At 31.9% G+C, this 21,265-nt stretch overlaps 1 protein-coding gene across 4 annotated transcripts; it reads left to right on the top strand.

Annotated features, from left to right (window-relative positions):
- The first annotated feature begins 172 nt into the window (after window positions 1-172).
- Window positions 173-20,152, top strand: LOC130448456 (spectrin alpha chain). Of its 4 annotated transcripts, XM_056785849.1 has the most exons (27): window positions 173-327; window positions 1,499-1,956; window positions 2,020-3,006; window positions 3,061-3,350; window positions 3,404-3,692; window positions 3,746-4,243; window positions 4,303-4,508; window positions 5,271-5,498; window positions 5,560-5,694; window positions 7,618-7,873; window positions 7,931-8,174; window positions 10,253-10,442; window positions 10,503-10,784; window positions 10,956-11,003; window positions 12,926-13,147; window positions 13,214-13,429; window positions 13,490-14,051; window positions 14,111-14,306; window positions 14,363-14,780; window positions 14,978-15,287; window positions 15,349-15,469; window positions 15,531-16,013; window positions 16,734-16,757; window positions 17,543-17,805; window positions 18,139-18,309; window positions 19,469-19,635; window positions 19,725-20,152. In XM_056785849.1, exons 2-27 carry the CDS (start codon window positions 1,572-1,574, stop codon window positions 19,851-19,853), a joined length of 7,320 nt encoding a protein of 2,439 aa, XP_056641827.1. In that variant the 5' UTR covers window positions 173-327; window positions 1,499-1,571; the 3' UTR covers window positions 19,854-20,152. The 4 variants fall into 4 exon arrangements, with proteins under 4 accessions (XP_056641827.1, XP_056641830.1, XP_056641829.1 ...); XM_056785851.1 differs by lacking the exon at window positions 10,956-11,003 and having other exon boundaries at window positions 194-327; XM_056785850.1 differs by lacking the exon at window positions 16,734-16,757 and having other exon boundaries at window positions 194-327.
- The last annotated feature ends 1,113 nt before the right edge of the window (window positions 20,153-21,265 follow it).

The following is a 21,265-nucleotide window of genomic DNA, read 5'->3' as shown; positions in this document are numbered from 1 at the left end:
ATATCCACCATAAATAGAAAGTAAAAATTATTAGTATTGTATTTGATTGAAACCGATTATTATTTTTTGAACGTTATTAAAATGAGTATTAATAAAATTTTGGGTAATTTTATGGCTGAAATTACATACTACAATTTGACAACGTTGTCTTCGGCTTGCGCAATGCGGATTCATTGCACCGGTATCCAATTCTGACGTCACCGATAATAATAAAGAGGTTGATATCAGGGAGGTGCCATTTTGAGGATACTCGACAAAAAGTTTTTTAACTTTTAAAGTGATCAAAGTGTGGTGAAAATTTGTATTTTCAAAAAAAAAAAAATAAACGTAAGCATAAACTATTATACAAATTTTGTTTTAATCAATTTTTTAACTATATTTCTAGTATACCACACCCTTACTTAATGTTTGTTCTGGAAAAAGGTCACAGAAATTGATTAGACTATGAAACGCTCTAATTTATACTTCAGTATATCAATAAAAAATATTTGAATAAATCAAGTTTTATCCTATATAAATGTTAAAAGATATATTCAATTTAATGAAAACAATATTGGTAAATTAGGCCACACATAGGGGGACCAATACATTAAGTATATTGAATCAATGTTTATTTAGGAATATTCTTTATATATTATACTAGTACTTGATCTTTCTCTATTTAATTTCATAATATAATGTCGATTGCATTATTTATCGTCTAAAAAATTAATTAAGCAGTTTCTGTACATAATATGAATCAGTCAAGTTGTATGAACTTTTAGTAGTATTAATAACCAGGATAAACTCATGAAAACAACGTATTACATAACTTTGTACCAAAATGTTTGAAAAATGTTCTGAAATAGTTCACTAAACTGTCTGTTTAACAATATGAATCAACATAATGTTTCTCAAGGTCTTATTAGTGTTGTTGTGTATTACATAATTATATATTAATGTGATGTTACAAATAGCTAAATATAGATAATAATATTGTACATATTTCAGTATATAATTCCAGTTTTCTCAATAAATTAAAATGTTTTGCTTACATCTTGATGATAGAAATGTTAATAGTAATGTAATAATATATAAATAGACTATAGATTATGTCTATTGATTGGATGGCTTCATTAGTCAAAATTTATCTTATCTTTCTTTCAAGGTAAATAATAAATTGAATGAAGTTGAAATTGTGATTGAATATACAAGATCTGCAAGAGAAAATATATTTTTAGTTAAAAACATAGAGTTCTGTTATAGACACAATCTTTATGGCAAACCAAATCTTTCAGTTAACTAGTGAATTATAGTATTATACAAGTGAAAGATCAAACTAATTGACCTTTCATTTGTCATAAAATAATCATGTTTTAAATTGAGTACTTGATATTTTTGAAGAGTTTGGTTCAACAAAATGATATCATAAATTCTTTAAGATAACTCAGGCTCACTTCTTATTAAGAAGAGTATTTTCTAAATGCCATAAAATCCATTTCTTGATATTATTTTCCAGTGTACGACTTTGTTGAAATAATAAACTCGATAAAAAAGAAAATCTTCATAACGATACATAGAATTCGATAAAAATGGATCAAATCCCCCCTCCAAAGGAGGTGAAAATCCTTGAAACCGCCGAGGACATTCAAGAACGTCGTCAAGAAGTTTTGACACGCTATGATAACTTCAAAGCTGATGCTAGAGCAAAAAGAGAGAAGTTAGAAGATTCCAGAAGATTCCAATACTTTAAAAGAGATGCTGACGAGCTAGAATCATGGATTTTAGAAAAGTTACAGGCAGCTAGCGACGAAAGTTACAAAGATCCAACCAATTTACAAGCAAAAATTCAGAAACATCAAGCTTTTGAGGCTGAAGTTGCAGCTCACAGTAATGCTATTGTTGTTCTGGACAATACCGGCCGGGAAATGATTAACCAGAACCATTATGAAAGTGAAACAATCAGAAGAAGATTAGGTAAGTTCAATTGATTGATTTGAAATAAATTTCTACATATGAACTATGTTTGTTGATTTTTAGAGGAACTACATAGATTATGGGAACAGCTTCTTTCAAAACTAGCAGAAAAGGGCACAAAACTCCAACAAGCTCTAGTTCTTGTCCAGTTTATACGTCATTGCGATGAAGTTATGTTTTGGATAAACGAAAAAAGCGCGTTTCTTTCTGCAGAAGAATTCGGCCATGATTTAGAACATGTAGAAGTATTACAACGTAAATTCGACGAGTTCCAAAAAGACATGGCTTCACAAGAATACAGAGTAACAGAAGTTAATGAACTCGCTGATAAATTACTCCATGACGGTCATCCAGAAAGAGACCAAATTATAACCAGAAAAGAAGAACTGAACAACGCTTGGCAACGTCTTAAACAAATAACTCTCATGCGTCAAGATAAACTTTATGGCGCTCACGAAATTCAACGTTTCAATAGGGACGCAGATGAAACAGTTGCTTGGATAGCCGAAAAAGATGTTGTACTATCATCCGACGATTATGGCAGAGATTTGGCAAGCGTACAAGCTCTACAACGTAAACATGAAGGAGTTGAAAGAGATTTGGCAGCGTTGGAAGATAAAGTGTCTACTTTGGGAAAGGAAGCTGATAGATTGGGGGCTATTCATGCTGATCATGGTGATGTTATACAAGCTAAAAGATCCGAAATTGAGGATTATTGGCACAGTTTGACAGCTAAAGCTAAGGAAAGACGTGAAAAGCTGGAAGAATCCTATGCTCTCCATCGGTTTTTAGCTGATTTCAGAGATCTAGTCTCTTGGATAAACGACATGAAAGCTATTATTTCAGCCGATGAATTAGCAAAAGATGTAGCAGGTGCTGAAGCTTTACTAGAACGCCACCAAGAGCACAGAGGTGAAATAGATGCCAGAGAAGACAGCTTCAAAGCTACAACAGAAGCTGGACAACAGCTATTGGAAAAAAATCATTATGCCAGTGATGAAGTTAAAGAAAAACTTTCCATGTTAGATTCTGACAAGAAATCGTTGATTGGTGAGTATGTTTAATGCATGTTTAATATTTGATTATATTCCAAATATTTTACAGCTCTTTGGGACGAAAGACGTATTTTGTATGAGCAATGCATGGATCTACAATTGTTCTATAGAGATACAGAACAAGCTGATACTTGGATGGCAAAACAAGAAGCCTTTTTGGCTAACGAGGATCTTGGGGATTCTTTAGACTCTGTGGAAGCCCTTATTAAGAAACATGAAGATTTTGAAAAATCTCTAGCAGCTCAGGAGGAGAAAATCAAAGCTCTAGATGAATTTGCTACTAAACTAATTGATGGTGAACATTATTCAGCTGATGATGTAGCCCAAAGAAGAGCTATGGTAAGTTAATCAAATTGTTTGTTTAAATATCCATCAATCTTGTTTTATTTTAGCTTTTAGAACGTCGCAAGGCGCTTAAAGAAAAATCTAGTATCCGTAGAGAAATTTTGGAAGATGCTTACAAATTACAACAGTTTGAACGTGATTGTGATGAAACTAAAGGATGGATCAATGAAAAATTGAAATTTGCTACAGATGAAAGTTATTTAGACCCAACTAATTTAGGTGGGAAAGTCCAAAAACATCAAAATTTTGAACAGGAACTTAACGCCAATAAATCAAGAATGGAAGATATCACATCAACAGGCCAAGAACTTATTGAGGCTAAACATTATGCTGCTCGTAAGTTAAATATTGAAATAGAAGAATATTAGCTATAGATTGTTTTGTTTTAGCTCGCATACAATCCCGTATGGAAGAAATAGTCAATTTATGGGAAACTTTGGTACAAGCTACTGATAAAAAGAACTCCAAATTACAGGAAGCCAGTCAACAACAACAGTTCAACAGAACCATAGAAGATATTGAGTTGTGGTTATCAGAAATCGAAGGCCAATTAATGTCTGAAGATTATGGTAAAGATTTGACTTCAGTACAAAATTTACAAAAAAAACATGCCCTATTGGAAGGAGATGTCGCATCTCACCAAGATAGAATTGAAAGTATAACATCAGCAGCAACACAGTTTGTTGAAAGAGGACATTTTGATGCCGATAACATCGCTCACAAACAAAAGTTATTAACAGACAGATATGCAGCTTTACAGACTCCCATGGCTATTAGAAAACAGCGATTATTGGATTCTTTACAAGTACAACAATTATTCAGAGATATTGAAGACGAAGAAGCTTGGATCAGAGAAAAAGAACCTGTAGCAGCTAGCACCAACAGAGGTAGAGAAAATATGAAATCCTATAATAACCAGTCCTTTGATCGGTATTTTTTTTTCCAGGTCGTGATTTAATAGGAGTACAAAATTTGATCAAGAAACATCAAGCAGTTTTAGCTGAAATTAATAATCATGAAGGTCGTATTGGAGCCGTTATTGATGCTGGTAAACAAATGATGGAAGATGAACATTTTGCCAGTGATGAAATTAGAAATAGAGTAAACACCCTCAACGATCATTGGGAATCTCTTAAAGAAAAATCTAGCCAAGTGAGTAAAATTATACACATATTTAATAAAATAATATTCTAAATATAAACTTGAATTTTTTTGTGTTCCTTATTAACATCCTCATAGTAGCGTTGTGTGCGGCCAAGGGTCTTTAAACCTTCTGAAAGGCTCGTCGAGTCCTACTTGACATTGCCAAAGGTCGATGTACTTTGAGAAGCATATATCTTAAAGCTCTTCTTCCAAATAAACTTGCATATCTGTATTATCTTCAAAAAGGTTAAATCTTCGTTGCAACAAATTTCTTATTTTACTTGTGATGAGGGATTCTAGGATTAGATGAAATCCAACCAACTATTTCCGTTTGAATGTTCAGTTCCACTAACAAGTACCAATAATTCTGACGCTCCCTAATAATTTACACATGCTTCTCTTGAACTATTCTCTGACTGTTTGGACAATGTCTTCAGAGTAATCCATAAATTTGAAACCATGTTCTGATAGCTTATGAAGTAGTTAACTTATCCACTACCAGGCTCCATAGGAGTAGAGGTAATACCTGTTCTTGAGGGGACTTGCTAGTGGCTTTAACAGAGGTGATTTGATAACCCTCTAGAGCATCAGCACTTACTGACGGCTCATTTATCTATGACATGTGAGTTGTAAAAAGCTTTAGCTATGCCTAGAAACATACAAATTCTAATTTCTTAGTTGTTTATTGTTCTCTAGACGACTGTACAAAATAACCATTATATATAAATCAATTTCATGAATAGATTTTTAACATGAAGTTATATTTTTCAGCGTAAACAAGATTTGGAAGATTCCCTTCAAGCTCATCAATATTATGCAGATGCTAATGAAGCTGAATCTTGGATGAAAGAAAAAGAACCTATCGTCAGTAATACTGATTATGGTAAAGACGAGGATTCTTCTGAAGCATTATTAAAGAAACATGAGGCTTTGATGAGCGATTTGGCTGCTTTCGGTAATACTATTGAAGCTTTGAAAGAACAAGCCCGCAGTTGTCGTGTAAGTATATCGAACTATCATTTTATTAAGTTTTATTTTAACTTTTTATTTTTAATTCCAGCAACAAGAACCACCGGTAGTTGATGTAACTGGAAGAGAAACTGTACAAGCTTTATATGACTATACAGAGAAATCCGCAAGGGAAGTTTCCATGAAGAAAGGAGATTTGTTGCATTTATTGAATTCTAATAATAAGGTGAGTTAGTTTAAGAATTTAATCTTCCAAGTGACATAGTAGGTATCTTATGGGTAAATCAAGTCCTCAATGAAGAAACTAATGTGGAAGTATATTTGCCATTGGTACAATGCTACCAATTCCTGTTATTTCCTTATTATGTATTTAAATATTCCTAAATCATGACTATTAAGCAAGTCTGACCGTGATTTGAACAAATAAAGTTGGCACAAATAAAGTTGGTGTTACATTAATTATACTAAATTAATTATATGAGCCTTATTGATTTATATCTAGGAGTAATTCACCTCAAAATATTTTGTTCTACTATTTTCTTTCTTTTTCAATACAATGTAACCTCAATTACCCTTCTGGAGACTTTCTCATAAAGTGGATTTGGCCCCAGGTAAAGTATATAAATAATTGGTACTTACATAGAGTTAATGATTAATATTAAATTGGAACCACCAGCTTTTTAATAAATGAAGTTGAAAGTAAAGGAAAAGCTAGAAACATTTTGTGAATTGAATTAATAAAAATTAAATAAAGTATACTCGGATACGATTCTCCAAATTAATATTTATTTATGGAAAGTCGGGATGGTTGCAACCCTCAATTGAGTTCCAAGTAGTTGAAAATGGTTTTAATGTAGTGGTTGCACCAGTCAGTTCCTCGATTGCAGCTAACTCCAACTGAGAAAAACAAAAGGAAAGGAACGGGAACACAGTTGGAAATTATTAAGAATGAGTAGGTGGAACAGATTTAAATTAAGGATCTTTTGCTCTAAAATATATCGTAACTGATTTATATTTTTTTAAAAATATAACCATACGAAAATAAAATAAAAGTAAAGTTGAAATGATCTTATAAAAACTTACCGACGAATATAAGAAACAGTGTCAACAAAAATTTACTAAATTTTATAACCTTATTGTAGAATGTAGATAGAGGATATTTTAGAGATTTGAGACTGAGATTTAATTTTTCAAATGGAGTCTACAACCAATTAATATTTTCAAAAATGTTAATGTTACAATTAAAACAGAAGTGACTACTAAGCCACAATAAGTGAACTAATTGAATTTAATTAAAAATATTTGACCACTTAAAGGGTTAAATTAGTGTTTCTTGTTGAATTAATAATTTGCAGTGTTTGATAGATCTTGGATATAAAACAATTTACAGAAGAGTAGAAACTGATGTATTAGATTAGGAAATAAATATAGCAAACCATCAAAACTATAAATATTAATAGTTCAGTATATTTACAACTTTTTATCATTGTGCTAATGAAACATGTGACTGTGTGTGAAATTGTAATTGACCTTCAAGGTTTTTATCTTAAATTTGAAGATAACAATTCATAATACAGATGTGATTTATCTTGACGGAATGGTGGTTACATTTTGGTTGATAGAAATTTTTATTTGTAACGTTTTTAAATATAAAAGACAAAATCAAAAATATTTAGCAATATCGGTAAGTCTACTGAATAAAGAATATCAACTGCCATATTTTTTTATGTACCAATGAAATATGTATACTGGTTACTTCAAGTCTTTTGACACCATGAACTATGTCCGTTTATTAAACAATTATTTATATATAATTATTAGTCAAAGAAATAAAACACAAAAAGGGCAAAACCTAGTGGAATTATTGAAGGTGGGAGGTCTTCAATCTGGAGTAAATTAATAAAACCAAATAATCATAATCACTGGTATATTTTTAATTTACACATTTATTAACAACTAATAGTATAAATTTTTCTCAAGTCTTCTCAATTGTTTATACTATAGTATATTCAGATCAAAATCAAATTTTAAATAATTTATGCCATAATAATGGGAGTTAGACCATAAATACATTCCGATATTCACCCAACTGTTTTACCATTATGTGTCATATTTGTACATCAACTGATTGAATGTGTTATTGCCTTAGGATTGGTGGAAGGTTGAAATCCATGATCGTCAAGGTTTCGTTCCAGCTGCTTACGTAAAGAAAGTAGACGCAGGCTTAACAGCTTCTCAGCAAAATCTTCTGGACAGCAATTCGATATCTGCTAGACAAAATCAGATTAACCAACAATATGACAGGCTGCTTCAATTGGCGAATGAACGTCGAAACAAACTCGACGAAACGGTCAAAGCTTACGTTCTCGTTAGAGAAGCTGCAGAATTGGCTGGATGGATCAAAGGTAGTCTGGTTGTTATCGTGGTTTTCTATTGAAGTAAATACATGTTTTCGATTGTAGATAAAGAAATGCATGCTCAAGTACAAGATGTCGGTGAAGATTTGGAACAAGTTGAGGTTCTACAAAAGAAATTCGATGATTTCCAAACCGATTTGAAGGCTAACGAAGTTAGATTAGCGGAAATGAACGAAATCGCCATGCAGTTGGTATCGCTTGGTCAAACTGAAGCCGCTTTGAAGATTCAAACTCAGATGGAAGATTTGAACACCAAATGGACTGATTTGCAACAATTAACTTCCGAAAGGTAATAGAATTTCGTTATAAACTGACGCATGTTTTGAGTAGTTTCTTATTTTGATTTTACAATTATTGAATAATTTTGTTGGATGGGTTACAGTGAAGAAAAAATAATTAGAAAGAAATGTGGAACGGTAAGTCAAGGAGCACCGAGTCGAGGAAATAGGAGTAGGAGGTTTGAAATAAATTTTTTAAAGCAGCTTCGTTAAAAAAAGGGATTTAATTCGGGCTTATACTACAAGCATTGTAAATAAAAATGGCTTGTTACTATATTTCAAATATATTTAAAAAAAGGAGATATCTTGCTCCGAATATACTTATTTCAAACAATAAAATCAAATTTTATTATATAGTGTGAGTATAAAATAGTGGATATAATTGTGATATAAATTATTTTCCTAAATACTCCTTATTAAAGTGTCATCTAACGTAGATGATCCTACAAAGCTATAGCTATATTTTTTTTTATTTCTGAGGACTTTTTGTCCTGGTATAAATAAAAATTGACGAGGTAACCATCTGTTGAATTCAAGGATCACATTTTGTAGCCGAATGAACACTGCTTACTTCCATGGTAGTATCTAATCATTGACTCATCATAATTAAGGCTCTGAACAGGCACAAAATTATCTACACATCGCTTTTTGATTTTATCTTTTAAAGGACGAATCTTCCGCGCCTTATTTGAAGATTCTATTTTAATATTGTCCCTAAAATGGAGAAACCTTTGAATCTGTAAAAAACTATTTCACTTCAAACAGTTACTGACCATTAGATTTTTTGCATCATTCTTCAGATCAAAATATTTAGTTTTAGCTGCAGTAATTCGTGGATCTGACTGGTTTGAAAAAATGTGTAGTTCATTTTCTAAATCAACTTCGATTCAATAATATTCAAGTTTTTTTATCAAGACTATCATTGTTCCAAATGTAGTACGGTTTTTCGAACTGCCTTGTCTTACTAAGAGATTTTTCATAAATAATCTCAGCGGTTGAAGGTGGATGTTCGTTTCGAGTGTTATCTGTCAGTTTGATTTCCACGGGTAGCTGTCTATAAGATAAAGAACCGTACTTCCCTCGTCCTCATCTGCAGAGTCTTCATCAGTTTCAATGTTACTCTCAAGGGGCTCAATAAATATTTCGGCTTCTTGATTAGCCCCATTTTTATCACAGTAAACCATATTAAAAGCTTCGGATAAGGTTAGACTCCTATACTTAGAAAAAAGTTGGAATCAATAGAATAAATGTACTTATGTTAACGAATTGTCGATGGTTTTTCGAGGTTAGAAAATTCATAAATAAAAAAAATGTTTATAATTGCTTAAATGTATGAAAAATGACCAGGTATGATGTATCTGGAGCTTGAGAGGATTTTATGAAACGCTTTCTTATCGAAAAGTAAAAAATACTCTTTATCAGTAGTACTTTTCGTGAAAAGCTTTTTTCCAATATACTAGATGTTATTTTTTTAAAAAAAAAGTATTTAATTATATAAATTACAATAAATATTTCTTTAAAAAAAAAACATCAGCTTTTTGAGATAAAATGGCTGTTTAAAAGGATCAATTGCCTTAAGTCATACTAGTATCATTTCTTTAGTTTTCCCGGTACTTAGATTCTTTTCACAATGATAAATCGAATAGTTTTCTGAATGTTAACGAATAAATACATCCTTCAAAATATGTCCTCATAAATAAACACACAATTACATCTGATGCACGTTTTGATAACCAAGTTATCTTCTTCAGAGATTCAATTTGATTATTATGCATCAGACATAGTAATTTTGAGCTTACATAAATCGCTGATTTATATCCGGCTCGAAGGACCAGATGGTGTAATTGTGATTTTTGGTTTTGTGGTAATAATCACTAACGGTTCCCGAAATTTCAACTTATATCCATATACATAAAGACACAATCCAGTTGGAAATATTAAGTTATTGTTCTATTTGTATAGATACAGAACTATTGTAGTAAATTTGTGCTTTCCAACGATATCATTCAAAACATTTCGATTTATCGACATATATTTTAATTTTAATGATGGTTATCATGTACTAAAAACAATTGGATTTCAATTAAAGGGCCAGCCAATTAGGTTCTGCTCATGAAGTCCAAAGGTTCCATAGAGATGTGGATGAGACTAAAGATTGGATAACCGAAAAAGACGAAGCATTAAATAATGATGATTTAGGAAAGGATCTGAGAAGCGTACAAGCTTTACAAAGAAAACATGAAGGATTGGAAAGAGATTTAGCAGCTTTAGGCGACAAGGTTGATTGATATATTGAATCTGATTATGACGTATGACATTAATATGTATTTTATTTTTAGATCAAACAATTGGATGACACCGCAAACCGTTTAGTGACTACCCACCCCGAAAGTGCCGAACAAACTAGGTTGAAACAAGAAGAAATAACTAAATTATGGACTCAATTAACAGCTAAAGCCAATAGTCGTAAAGAGAAACTTTTAGATTCGTATGATTTACAAAGATTCCTCAATGATCATCGTGATCTTTTGGCTTGGATTAACTCCATGTTAGTGTTAGTCAGTTCCGAAGAACTAGCTAATGATGTTACTGGAGCTGAAGCCTTGATCGAACGCCACCAGGTAATTTATTTTTGGTTTTTGGTAATTCCTAATCGGTTTAAAATGTCTTTAAGCATGTGTATGACATGTACAAGACATTTTTAGTAATTAGATTTGTTTTTTTTTTGTTGAAAATGTTGATGAAAATTGATTCGTTTGTTGGAGTTTCTCACCTGCTCACTCGATTTTTAGAACTACAAGGCAGAAATAGATGCAATGTATGGCGTTCGTGCTCCTCAGGTAGTTACTTGTGGTTATGGTGTTCAATTTACAGCTACTAATTATGTGACAGCTTTTCATTTATACATATACATAATGTCAAAAGCAAGATGCGATCCAACACTCCTGATTTATTTTAGAATCGCAAACCACCTATTGTCCAAATTTTTTTTATTTGGTCCATAACCGCTATTCTCTTGTAGGTTCATACAAATCATTCATTTTTTGTTTCTATTAATGATTAATAAATTATACAAATATTGCCAAACTTATGATCTTGAACCAAACCACATATTTGAGCACTTTTTGTCATTTGAACCATAACATCGTATGTACGATGTACTTCTTTTGGGTTCAAATCTGTTTTTATTTCTTTCAAGATATGTATTTATCTAATGATAGTTTGAAGAAAGCTGATTAAAAGTCTCAGTGGACATGAAACCTTAAAACCTTCCCAACATTACCGCTGAAGTGACCGAAGGTACTCTGGGAGGAAAGATGTTGTTTTCTGAACCATAACATCTTATGTATGAAACATCTTGGTGCTTCCTTTGATTTCAAATCTATTTTTATTTTTTGTAAGATATGTTTGTATCTAATTTGCATAAATTACAATCTTGAGCCAAATCACAAATTTGGAGACTTTTTGTTTTTTTCAATGGGTACGAAATCTCAAAACCTCCTCTTTCCAGGGTAAATTCGCTCACTTCAGGGGTAGTTTTGACGGAGTTATGGGTGGGGGTTGGGATTTCGTGCCCATTGAGACTTAATCGGCTTGCTTCAAACTATTATTGTGCCAAGTTTCAGAAAAATTGCTGTATGGTGCTTCTTTTGGGTTCAGATCTGTTTTTATTTATTCTAAGATATTTTTGTACCTAATAATCTCCTAATCATTGTTCCCAAACTGTAATTTGTATAAATTAAGAGTATTTTTTTTTAAATTACAACCTTGAGCCAAATCACAACCATAACATTGTATGTTTGAAACATCTTGTTGTCCTCATATCTGTTTTTATTTCTTTCAAAATATGTTTGTATCCGTCCATAATCAGTGTTCCCAAACTGTAATTTGCATGAATTGAGATTAATTTTTAAAAAAATTACAATATGTAACCAAATCACAAATTTGAGCACTTTTTGTTTCTTCGTACTATAAATATTTTCTAGTGAGTCCACCATTTCTAGTTTTCCCTAATTATAAATTGCACAAATTGTTTAAATTATTCTCCCTAAAAAGTACAATCATGGACCAAATGGAATTTTTTTTGTTCTTTGCACCATAATTTCCGTTACAAAATAATAAGGAGTGTTGCGGACTATGTAGCCTTTGCTTTATTTGTTAAAAAGGTGTTTTATCAAGAAATTTTAACATTTAAATTAATTTTTTTATCATAAAATCTAACTAATGTTTACATTTTTGTTAAAATACCTGTAAGCTGTAAATCATGTCCTGGTGGTCATTTAAAATATTAAAACGTATAGCATGAAACATTTTATATGTATTCTTTTAATTGTAAGAATTTTGGAAATAATTACCCATTTTAAGCAGTTATTTCCAATATTAAATTAATAGTTTCATTCTTATCAGTCATACTTTTAACCGCTTTTTAATGTGAATTCTTTATTTTTTTTTGACAGTTCTTTTCAGTTAACCAAGGACGCTGGACTTACATTCTTCTATTTTCAGCAATTAATAATAAATATCATGTTTTAACTTTTTTATGTCAGGTGGATGAGTAAGCTGTAGATATGAATCTTTTATTACAAAGCAATTCGCCATTCCACACTTTCAAGTTAAAATTTTTGTTTGTTAGCTGTAGTCGACTCAAAGAATAATTTATATCTATAGTTTTTTAAGATTCTATCCTTTTGCATACTTATCTGCCTAACTACTTTTCCTATGCACGTGGTGACAGTCTATAGTTTCTTTTTCGAAATTCTAGGAGCACCGAACTGAAATAGACGCACGCGCTGGTACTTTCCATGCACTAGAACAATTTGGCCAGCAACTACTTAACTCGAATCATTATGCAAGTCCCGAAATTCAAGAAAAACTTGAGCAACTCAATAAGGCACGCGCCGATCTCGAACGAGCTTGGATCGATAGACGATTACAATTAGATCAAAATCTTGAACTGAATCTTTTCTACAGAGATTGCGAACAGGTAAATATATGCAACGATTATTTTATTTTAGATTAGATACATTCTTGAATAAAATGTCTTCTTCAGGCAGAAAATTGGATGTCTGATAGAGAAGCATTCTTGGCTTCGGATGAAGTTGACAGTAATGGAGACAACGTTGAAGCTTTGATCAAGAAACACGAAGATTTCGATAAAGCTATTAATGCACATGAAGAAAAAATTGGTGCTTTACAAACTTTAGCCGATCAACTAATAGAGAGGGAGCATTACGCTTCCAAACCCATTGATGACAAACGTAACCAGGTAAGATTTCAACTCTAAATTGTTAATTAAATTTAATCTTATTTATTATAAACGTTTTAGGTTTTGGATAGATGGCGTCATTTGAAAGATGCTCTAATTGAAAAGCGATCGAAACTAGGGGAGAGTCAGACTCTGCAACAATTCTCCAGAGACGCCGACGAAATTGAGAATTGGATAGCGGAGAAACTCCAGCTAGCTACAGAAGAAAGTTACAAAGATCCGGCAAATATTCAATCAAAACACCAGAAGCATCAAGCATTTGAAGCTGAATTGGCAGCTAATGCAGATAGGATACAAGCTGTATTAGCTAACGGGGCTAATCTAATTAATAAACACCAATGTGCTGGATCAGAAGAAGCTGTTCAGAAACGTCTTGAATCTATAGCAGATCAATGGGAATTTTTAACACAAAAAACGACAGAAAAATCTCTAAAACTTAAAGAAGCCAATAAACAGAGGACATTCATCGCAGCTGTTAAAGATTTGGACTTTTGGTTAGGCGAAGTGGAAAGTTTATTAACCAGCGAAGATGCTGGAAAAGATTTGACTTCTGTACAGAATTTGATCAAGAAACATCAATTAGTTGAAGCCGATATTCAACATCATGATGATAGAATTAAAGGTTAGTTGGTATATTTTTAATTAAATTTGATTTTCATGTTGAAATTTTTAATTTTCCAGATATGAACGATCAGGCGGATTCTTTGATAAAAAGTGGACAATTTGATACTGCATCTATTCTCGAAAAACGAGATTCTATCAACACTAGATATGAACGAATAAAAAATCTGGCTGCGCACAGACAAGCAAGGCTCAACGAAGCAAACACCCTGCATCAATTTTTCAGAGATATCGCTGACGAGGAATCTTGGATCAAGTAAGTAAATTTTAAATTATCTAATACCAATTATACTAATTTATCTCTTATTTTAGGGAGAAAAAACTTTTGGTAGGTTCAGATGACTACGGTCGCGATTTAACCGGTGTACAGAACCTCAAGAAGAAACACAAACGTTTAGAAGCTGAACTAGCTTCACACGAACCAGCCATTCAAGCTGTACAAGAAGCCGGAGAAAAATTGATGGACGTTTCTAATTTGGGTGTACCAGAAATCGAACAAAGACTCAAAGCTCTCAATCAAGCTTGGGTCGAATTGAAGCAATTAGCCGCTACTAGAGGACAAAAATTGAATGAATCCTTAACTTATCAACAATTCTTGGCTAAAGTTGAAGAGGAGGAAGCTTGGATAAGTGAAAAACAACAGTTATTGGGCGTTGAAGACTACGGTGATACAATGGCTGCTGTGCAAGGATTGTTGAAGAAACATGATGCTTTTGAAACCGATTTCCAAGTTAGTAAACTTTCTATTGAATATATTTATTAATTAAAAATTTCTCTGTCCCCCCTGGCCTTAGAATATTCTAGTAAGTTTTTTAAACCTGCTCTCAGAATATTCTATAACTTTGTAATCATGTGGCAAAAGGCCAAGTTATAGGAGAAAAAAAGAATAACCAATTTAGCCTCGTTACAATTTTCTGATATTTTTAGGCACACAGAGATCGTTGCAAAGATATAAGCGACGATGGACAACGTTTAATATCCGAAGGTAACCATCATTCTGACAGTATCAATCAACGTTGCCAACAATTACAGACGAAACTCGATCATTTGGCAGCTTTGGCTGGTAGACGTAAGGCCAAACTCGTCGATAATTCAGCTTATTTACAATTCATGTGGAAAGCTGACGTTGTCGAAAGTTGGATCGCCGATAAGGAGAGTCACGTCAAGAGCGAAGAATTTGGTAGAGATTTGTCTTCTGTTCAAACTCTATTAACCAAACAAGAGACTTTTGATGCCGGTAAGTCAAAATTTATAACATATTTATTCATGTTTCCATTTTTTTTTAAATATTTTTTAAGGTCTCACTGGGTTTGAACACGAAGGTATTCAAAATATAACTGCTCTAAAAGACCAGTTAATTTCTTCTAATCACGATCAAACTCAAGCTATTCTCCAAAGACACCAAGCTGTCATCGAAAGGTACGTAGGTGGATTACAAATTTGTAGAAGTGAGTCTTAATTTTGTTTTCTGATATTTTAGATGGCAAAAATTATTAAACGATTCCGACGCGCGTAAGCAACGCCTGTTACGAATGCAAGAGCAATACAAAGAAATCGAAGAGCTCTTCCTCATGTTCGCCAAACGCGCATCCGCTTTCAACTCCTGGTTCGAAAACGCTGAAGAAGATTTAACTGATCCAGTGCGATGTAATTCTATAGAAGAGATTCGGGCGTTGAAAGAAGCTCACGCTCAATTCCAGGCTTCTCTATCGAGCGCACAAGCCGATTTTGATGCACTGGCTCAGCTCGACCAACAAATCAAAATGTTTAACGTTGGACCCAATCCGTACACTTGGTTCAATATGGAAGCTTTGGAAGAAACTTGGAGGAATTTACAAAAGATAATCGCCGAGAGAGACGTCGAGTTGAATAAGGAAACGCAACGACAAGAGGAGAACGATAAGCTCAGAAAGGAATTCGCTAAGTATGCTAATGCTTTCCATCAATGGTTGACAGAGACACGGTAAGTTAGTTTATTTCCATAAATACAATTTGTTGGTTTATATTAATTCTTAAGTTTAGTAGATGGCAAATTTTTTGATCTGTATTGAATCATAGACAAAATTCAAAGAATCTTTTCAATTGAGTTAAGACAGATATAACCGCTCTTTATCTGGCGATAGATATATCAGCCGAATATGGATAAAGTAATAAGAACAACTCAGCAAATCTTCTATGTAATGAAATGATTAAGAAAACAAACATTACAATATTAAATGAAATAGAATACACTATCAGAAATGTCAACAGAAATACCATGAAATGGTACAAAAACAACCACGGAAGCTGAAGTTTTTGTGGCCCATACCAAATACTCCAAATCGCTAGGCTCCCATTCTGGTGTCTTCCGGTTAGAAATTCCGATGTCCCAAAAAAATTCCTTGAAACTGTGATGCTTCTGGATACGAAAAGTGCATGGAACAAGCTTTTATGCGGAAGAGGAAGAAGTTCATTTAGATCTAGAAAGTCCATCAATTGGAACCATAAGCAAAAAATGCAATTACAGTGCAGATACTGTAATTTATAATTATTCTAGAACTGGAAGTTGTAAAAAATAGCTCATATAAAACCTTAAGGCGTATTGTAATTAAATCTTGATTAATAAAAAAAGTATCACAAACATATATACAGAGAGATCCAATGAAATAACTTTATTTAATATTTTTACCTTTCATCTTTTCAGTTACCGCATTTTAGGATGGGATGGGTAAATAATGTGTGGTGTTTTAGAAAAACTAATGCTTGCCATTTTATTGTGTTTACATATTACAGTTCTATACTATATTTATGATAATCTCCTCATTAAGTAGATCATTACATCATTTTGTTTTCTAATGATGACCATTCATTTTCAATATAAATAACAGATACTGAACACATCGTTTACACTACCACTACCAACTCTCACAATTACACTGTCTGACTCGTATTTCGATAAGCAAGTTATCATCTTCAGAGACTGAAGGTAAACTGTTAGACAGAGTAATTGTGAGTGGTAGTGTAAACAGTGTGTTTAGTATGAATACCAACGGTTCCAGAAATTCCAACTCACTAAATAACAGATGACTAAAAAGAAATTGTCCTTTTGACATAAAGTGTAGCAAAATCTCACCAAGACACTAGCGAAGCTTACAAACCAGCGAAACAACTTTTTCATTTGAATTTGAATTGTTGGTAAACAGGAATTTGTTATTAAAAATTACATTCCACAAGTTTATTATTCAGGAACTAAAATTTTCACTTATCAATCAATTTTGTAAAAGTCTTCTTCAGGAAATGGTATTCGGCAAAAAATACACTCTATAAACAATCCAATAACTAAATTTTTCTGTCTGTATTTAAAAATCTTATTGTTTCAAAATGTATTACACAACTGAAATTTGCTTTACTAATATCTGTTACTAGTAATTAATATTAACTGTGTGTTCAACTAAAATCTAAAATATGTCAATTATAAATTTAGATTTTAAAATATTGTTTTCTATTTTTCAGTACCTCCATGATGGAGGGCTCTGGTTCTCTAGAACAACAGTTAGAAGCGACTAAACGAAAGGCGGCTGAAGTACGCGCTCGTAGATCCGATTTAAAGAAAATAGAAGATCTAGGAGCCATTCTTGAAGAACATCTCATTTTGGACAATAGATATACGGAACATTCTACGGTAGGTTTAGCACAACAATGGGACCAATTGGATCAATTAGGAATGAGGATGCAACATAATTTGGAACAACAGATACAAGCCAGAAACCAATCAGGTAAGTTTGTAATAGGAAAAAAAGATTTTTGCATATTGTTAGTCAATATAAAGTATTAACGTCGTTTCTGAGGAATATTCTGGTACAACAATCTCGCAAAATCCGTAGCACTATCTGAACATTTACCAGAAATGTTGATACTAGTTCTGGAGGAATTGAACGTTCGCGTCAATATAAATAGCGCAAATTTGTCAAAAAGAGTAGTTCAAAGCAGTTACAACTACAGCAGTGTCATAATAAGTTGATATTTTTATAGGTGCCCGTATTAATTGATGCATAAAATAATTGACTAAATGTCACAAGTATATAAATTAATAATAATTTTTTTCTTAGGTGTAAGTGAAGATGCTCTTAAAGAATTCTCGATGATGTTCAAGCATTTCGATAAAGAAAAATCAGGAAAACTCAATCATCAAGAATTCAAGAGCTGTCTCCGAGCTTTAGGTTACGATCTTCCTATGGTCGAAGAAGGACAACCTGATCCAGAATTTGACGCTATACTTGGTTAGTATTAAAATAGTTTATTTAATAATATCAATCAATCAAATCCACGGTCAGATAGAGTCTAGTGATAATAGGTATTTAGTACCAGACTCAAATACTGCAGATCCAGTTTTTGTAGTAATTTTTGAACTGTCTATATACTATTTTGAATATTTAGATGGTATATTTTCTTTATTCTTATTTCGAATTGTGATTAAGTTCTTTTTGATATTTGTTTTCTTGATAATTTCATCACTACATCATGCTAATATCAACTTTAAGGTTAGTTTAGTATTAGAAACAAAATTTTTCAATTGTTGGATAAAATAATTTGTATAATGATTAAATAATCATTAGAACAATAAAATTTATTTATATCCATCAATAATGGAAGTTCATTTGCTATAGAAAGATTTTATTGTCACACACACACGGATATAATAGAAAGCTCATCTCAGGAAGATTTTACCAATATATGAAAAACTAACAAATAAAATAGAAGAAAATAATAAATGTCATATGGAAAATTCTGTCAATTCGAGGAAGAAAAAGTACATATACCAAAAATTACCAACAAATGGTTCATACCCACAAATAAAAATTTTATATTCACAATAGAGTGTAATATTGATTTCCTTTGGAAATATAGACATTTACCTCACTGGTCACAGTTCCCAGCAGTTCAAATAGATCACGAACTGTTTTTTTTTCTAAACACAATATCACAAGGAAGCGGATATTTTTTATAGGACATCTACAATGTGTGAATGAATTTCCATAGCAGAACTTATTTCGCATTTAGTTTCACTGGTATGTTTCACACCCTTATTATTGAGAAAAACAGAAACAAGTTTGACCCTGTTCCTGCTACTACAGATACTTTAGTATCTGATGTGACACTCAGATCTTGAACGTGAATATTAAGTTGAAAAATTTACCAAATAAGCTCACGAAAAGACCGGAAAAAATGTTCCAAGGAAATGAATATTAATAAAATTGGGAAAACATCACTGAAACAGAATCCAAACACAAATGTGGTTAAGAAAAGTAGGAAAAGCTTGAGACTTGATGATTGAAACGAAGTTTATCTAAAAACCTGTTATGTATATTAGATTGGGAAATTATTGATTGAATTTATTTTCCAGCAGTTTTTTTTCTAATTATTACTTTGATTTTTAAGATGTGGTGGATCCAAATAGAGATGGACACGTATCCTTGCAAGAATACATGGCATTTATGATTAGTAAAGAAACAGAAAACGTGCAAAGTTCGGAAGAAATAGAGAAAGCATTTAGAGCAATAACTGCGGGAGATCGTCCTTATGTCACCAAAGAAGAATTATATGCTGTAAGTATTAATACAGATACTTTAAATTATACATTTCATAATCCCTCAAAATTCTCTATATTTCTATGCACCTCTTTTTTCTATTTTAGAACCTCACCAAAGAAATGGCGGATTATTGTGTGGCAAGGATGAAACCGTATGTGGAACCTAAAACAGAGCGACCTATACAGGGTGCTTTGGATTATATAGAATTTACACGCACTCTTTTTCAAAATTAATTTTTAATAGACTCCGGTTCTTACTGGACGTTATAAAGTATAAAAATATTATTATTGCAATAAGAAACAAAATATTTATTGAAAGTATATATTCCAGATTTATATATATTTATTATTGTTCTCTATACTCGTTTTTAATTTTGCTACTACTGGTTTACAACTTTTTTTAAATGCATCGCTGCTTGATTTTAAAAATCCAGAGCATAGAAAATTAACAAAAAAAACTTAAAATAATATTCATATTTATGTTCTTGTAACTTTTGAGTATTCCTCAATATATAACTTTTGCTTCATTGAAAGTTAGTGTGTTTCATTTTATCTCTTTCCCAATACCCAAGTCTCATTCTTTACATTTTTTTTATAGATTGGTTATGTAAGGTTTGTCCCAACCCATTAAAAGACCGTCGTTGGTATGGTGATGATTCTATGATGCAAGTTGATCATGAATTTAAATGTACACAAACATAACTTAATCCACTTTGACTAAAACCGCTTCAAAATTTTTAAATATGTAAATCGATTAGTTAACATTCATTGATTGAATGTTTCTTGGACTCTTAGGCCAGTTATTATTCATATTTGATAGTCATAAATTACTAAAATTGAAAAGTTAACTCAAGAACTGTCATATTCCTCTCACCTTTTCGTCCATATCTTCCAAACCTTTCATTTAAATTTTTTACCTATAGCTAACATATTTATTTATAAACCATGAAAATTTGATTATTTTACCTTTATTTTTCAAGATAAAAGTCTGTCAAAGTTGATCGCATTTCTTTATGACTTCGGTAACTTTTTTTTCCATATCTTTGTAACCGTTAATTAAAATTTTTCTATAAAATCAATCAGCAATAACCAATATAATATTTCAGAAACCATGAAATTTTATTTATCAAGTCTTATTATTTTCCAACTATATCAAAGTTGATCTTGAATTTGAATGTACATAAACATAGCTTAATACAGTTTCAAATTATTCCAAAATATAATTCGATCATTTGAATATTTCAAGATGGACTTGAAGGTAGGTGACAGAGCATAGATGTAAATTTCCAGGCTGCAATAGTAAATATATAGAAAGAAAGGTAAATAAACATTTTTTCGATTTCCCAAATGCTCTCCTGGTGTGTTTCTAAATGGGAAACTTTTTGTAAAATTTTATGTTGAAAATCAAATTATCAAGAATTCTGTCATTCTTGTTGCTTTTTCCATGAAGACTGTCGTTTTCGCTAGTTTCTTCAAGAATTCTGTCATTCTTGTTGCTTTTTCGTTTGTGTGAAAATCATTTTTTGGAAATTGATTTTACAAATTGCAATAGAAAACATTTGATGTATAAAACTATCTTAGGGTATGTTTTTTGATTTACCATAAACAGAAGTCCCTTAATTTGATACACGGATTAAAAGCCCTTT

This window comes from Diorhabda sublineata, chromosome 8 (genome assembly GCF_026230105.1).
Source record: "Diorhabda sublineata isolate icDioSubl1.1 chromosome 8, icDioSubl1.1, whole genome shotgun sequence".
In the NCBI taxonomy this organism is placed as follows: Eukaryota; Metazoa; Arthropoda; class Insecta; order Coleoptera; family Chrysomelidae; genus Diorhabda; species Diorhabda sublineata.
Note: the sequence above shows the minus strand (reverse complement) of the source record. Positions and strands in the feature narration are given on the sequence as shown.

Excerpts from the sequence above, each read along its gene's own strand:
- LOC130448456 (XM_056785849.1), top strand. The coding sequence starts at position 1,572 with ATGGATCAAATCCCCCCTCCAAAGGAGGTGAAAATCCTTGAAACCGCC. Across the intron at positions 14,052-14,110 it reads TCATGATGATAGAATTAAAG|ATATGAACGATCAGGCGGAT; the intron begins GTTAGTTGGTAT and ends TTAATTTTCCAG. Across the intron at positions 14,781-14,977 it reads CTTTTGAAACCGATTTCCAA|GCACACAGAGATCGTTGCAA; the intron begins GTTAGTAAACTT and ends TGATATTTTTAG.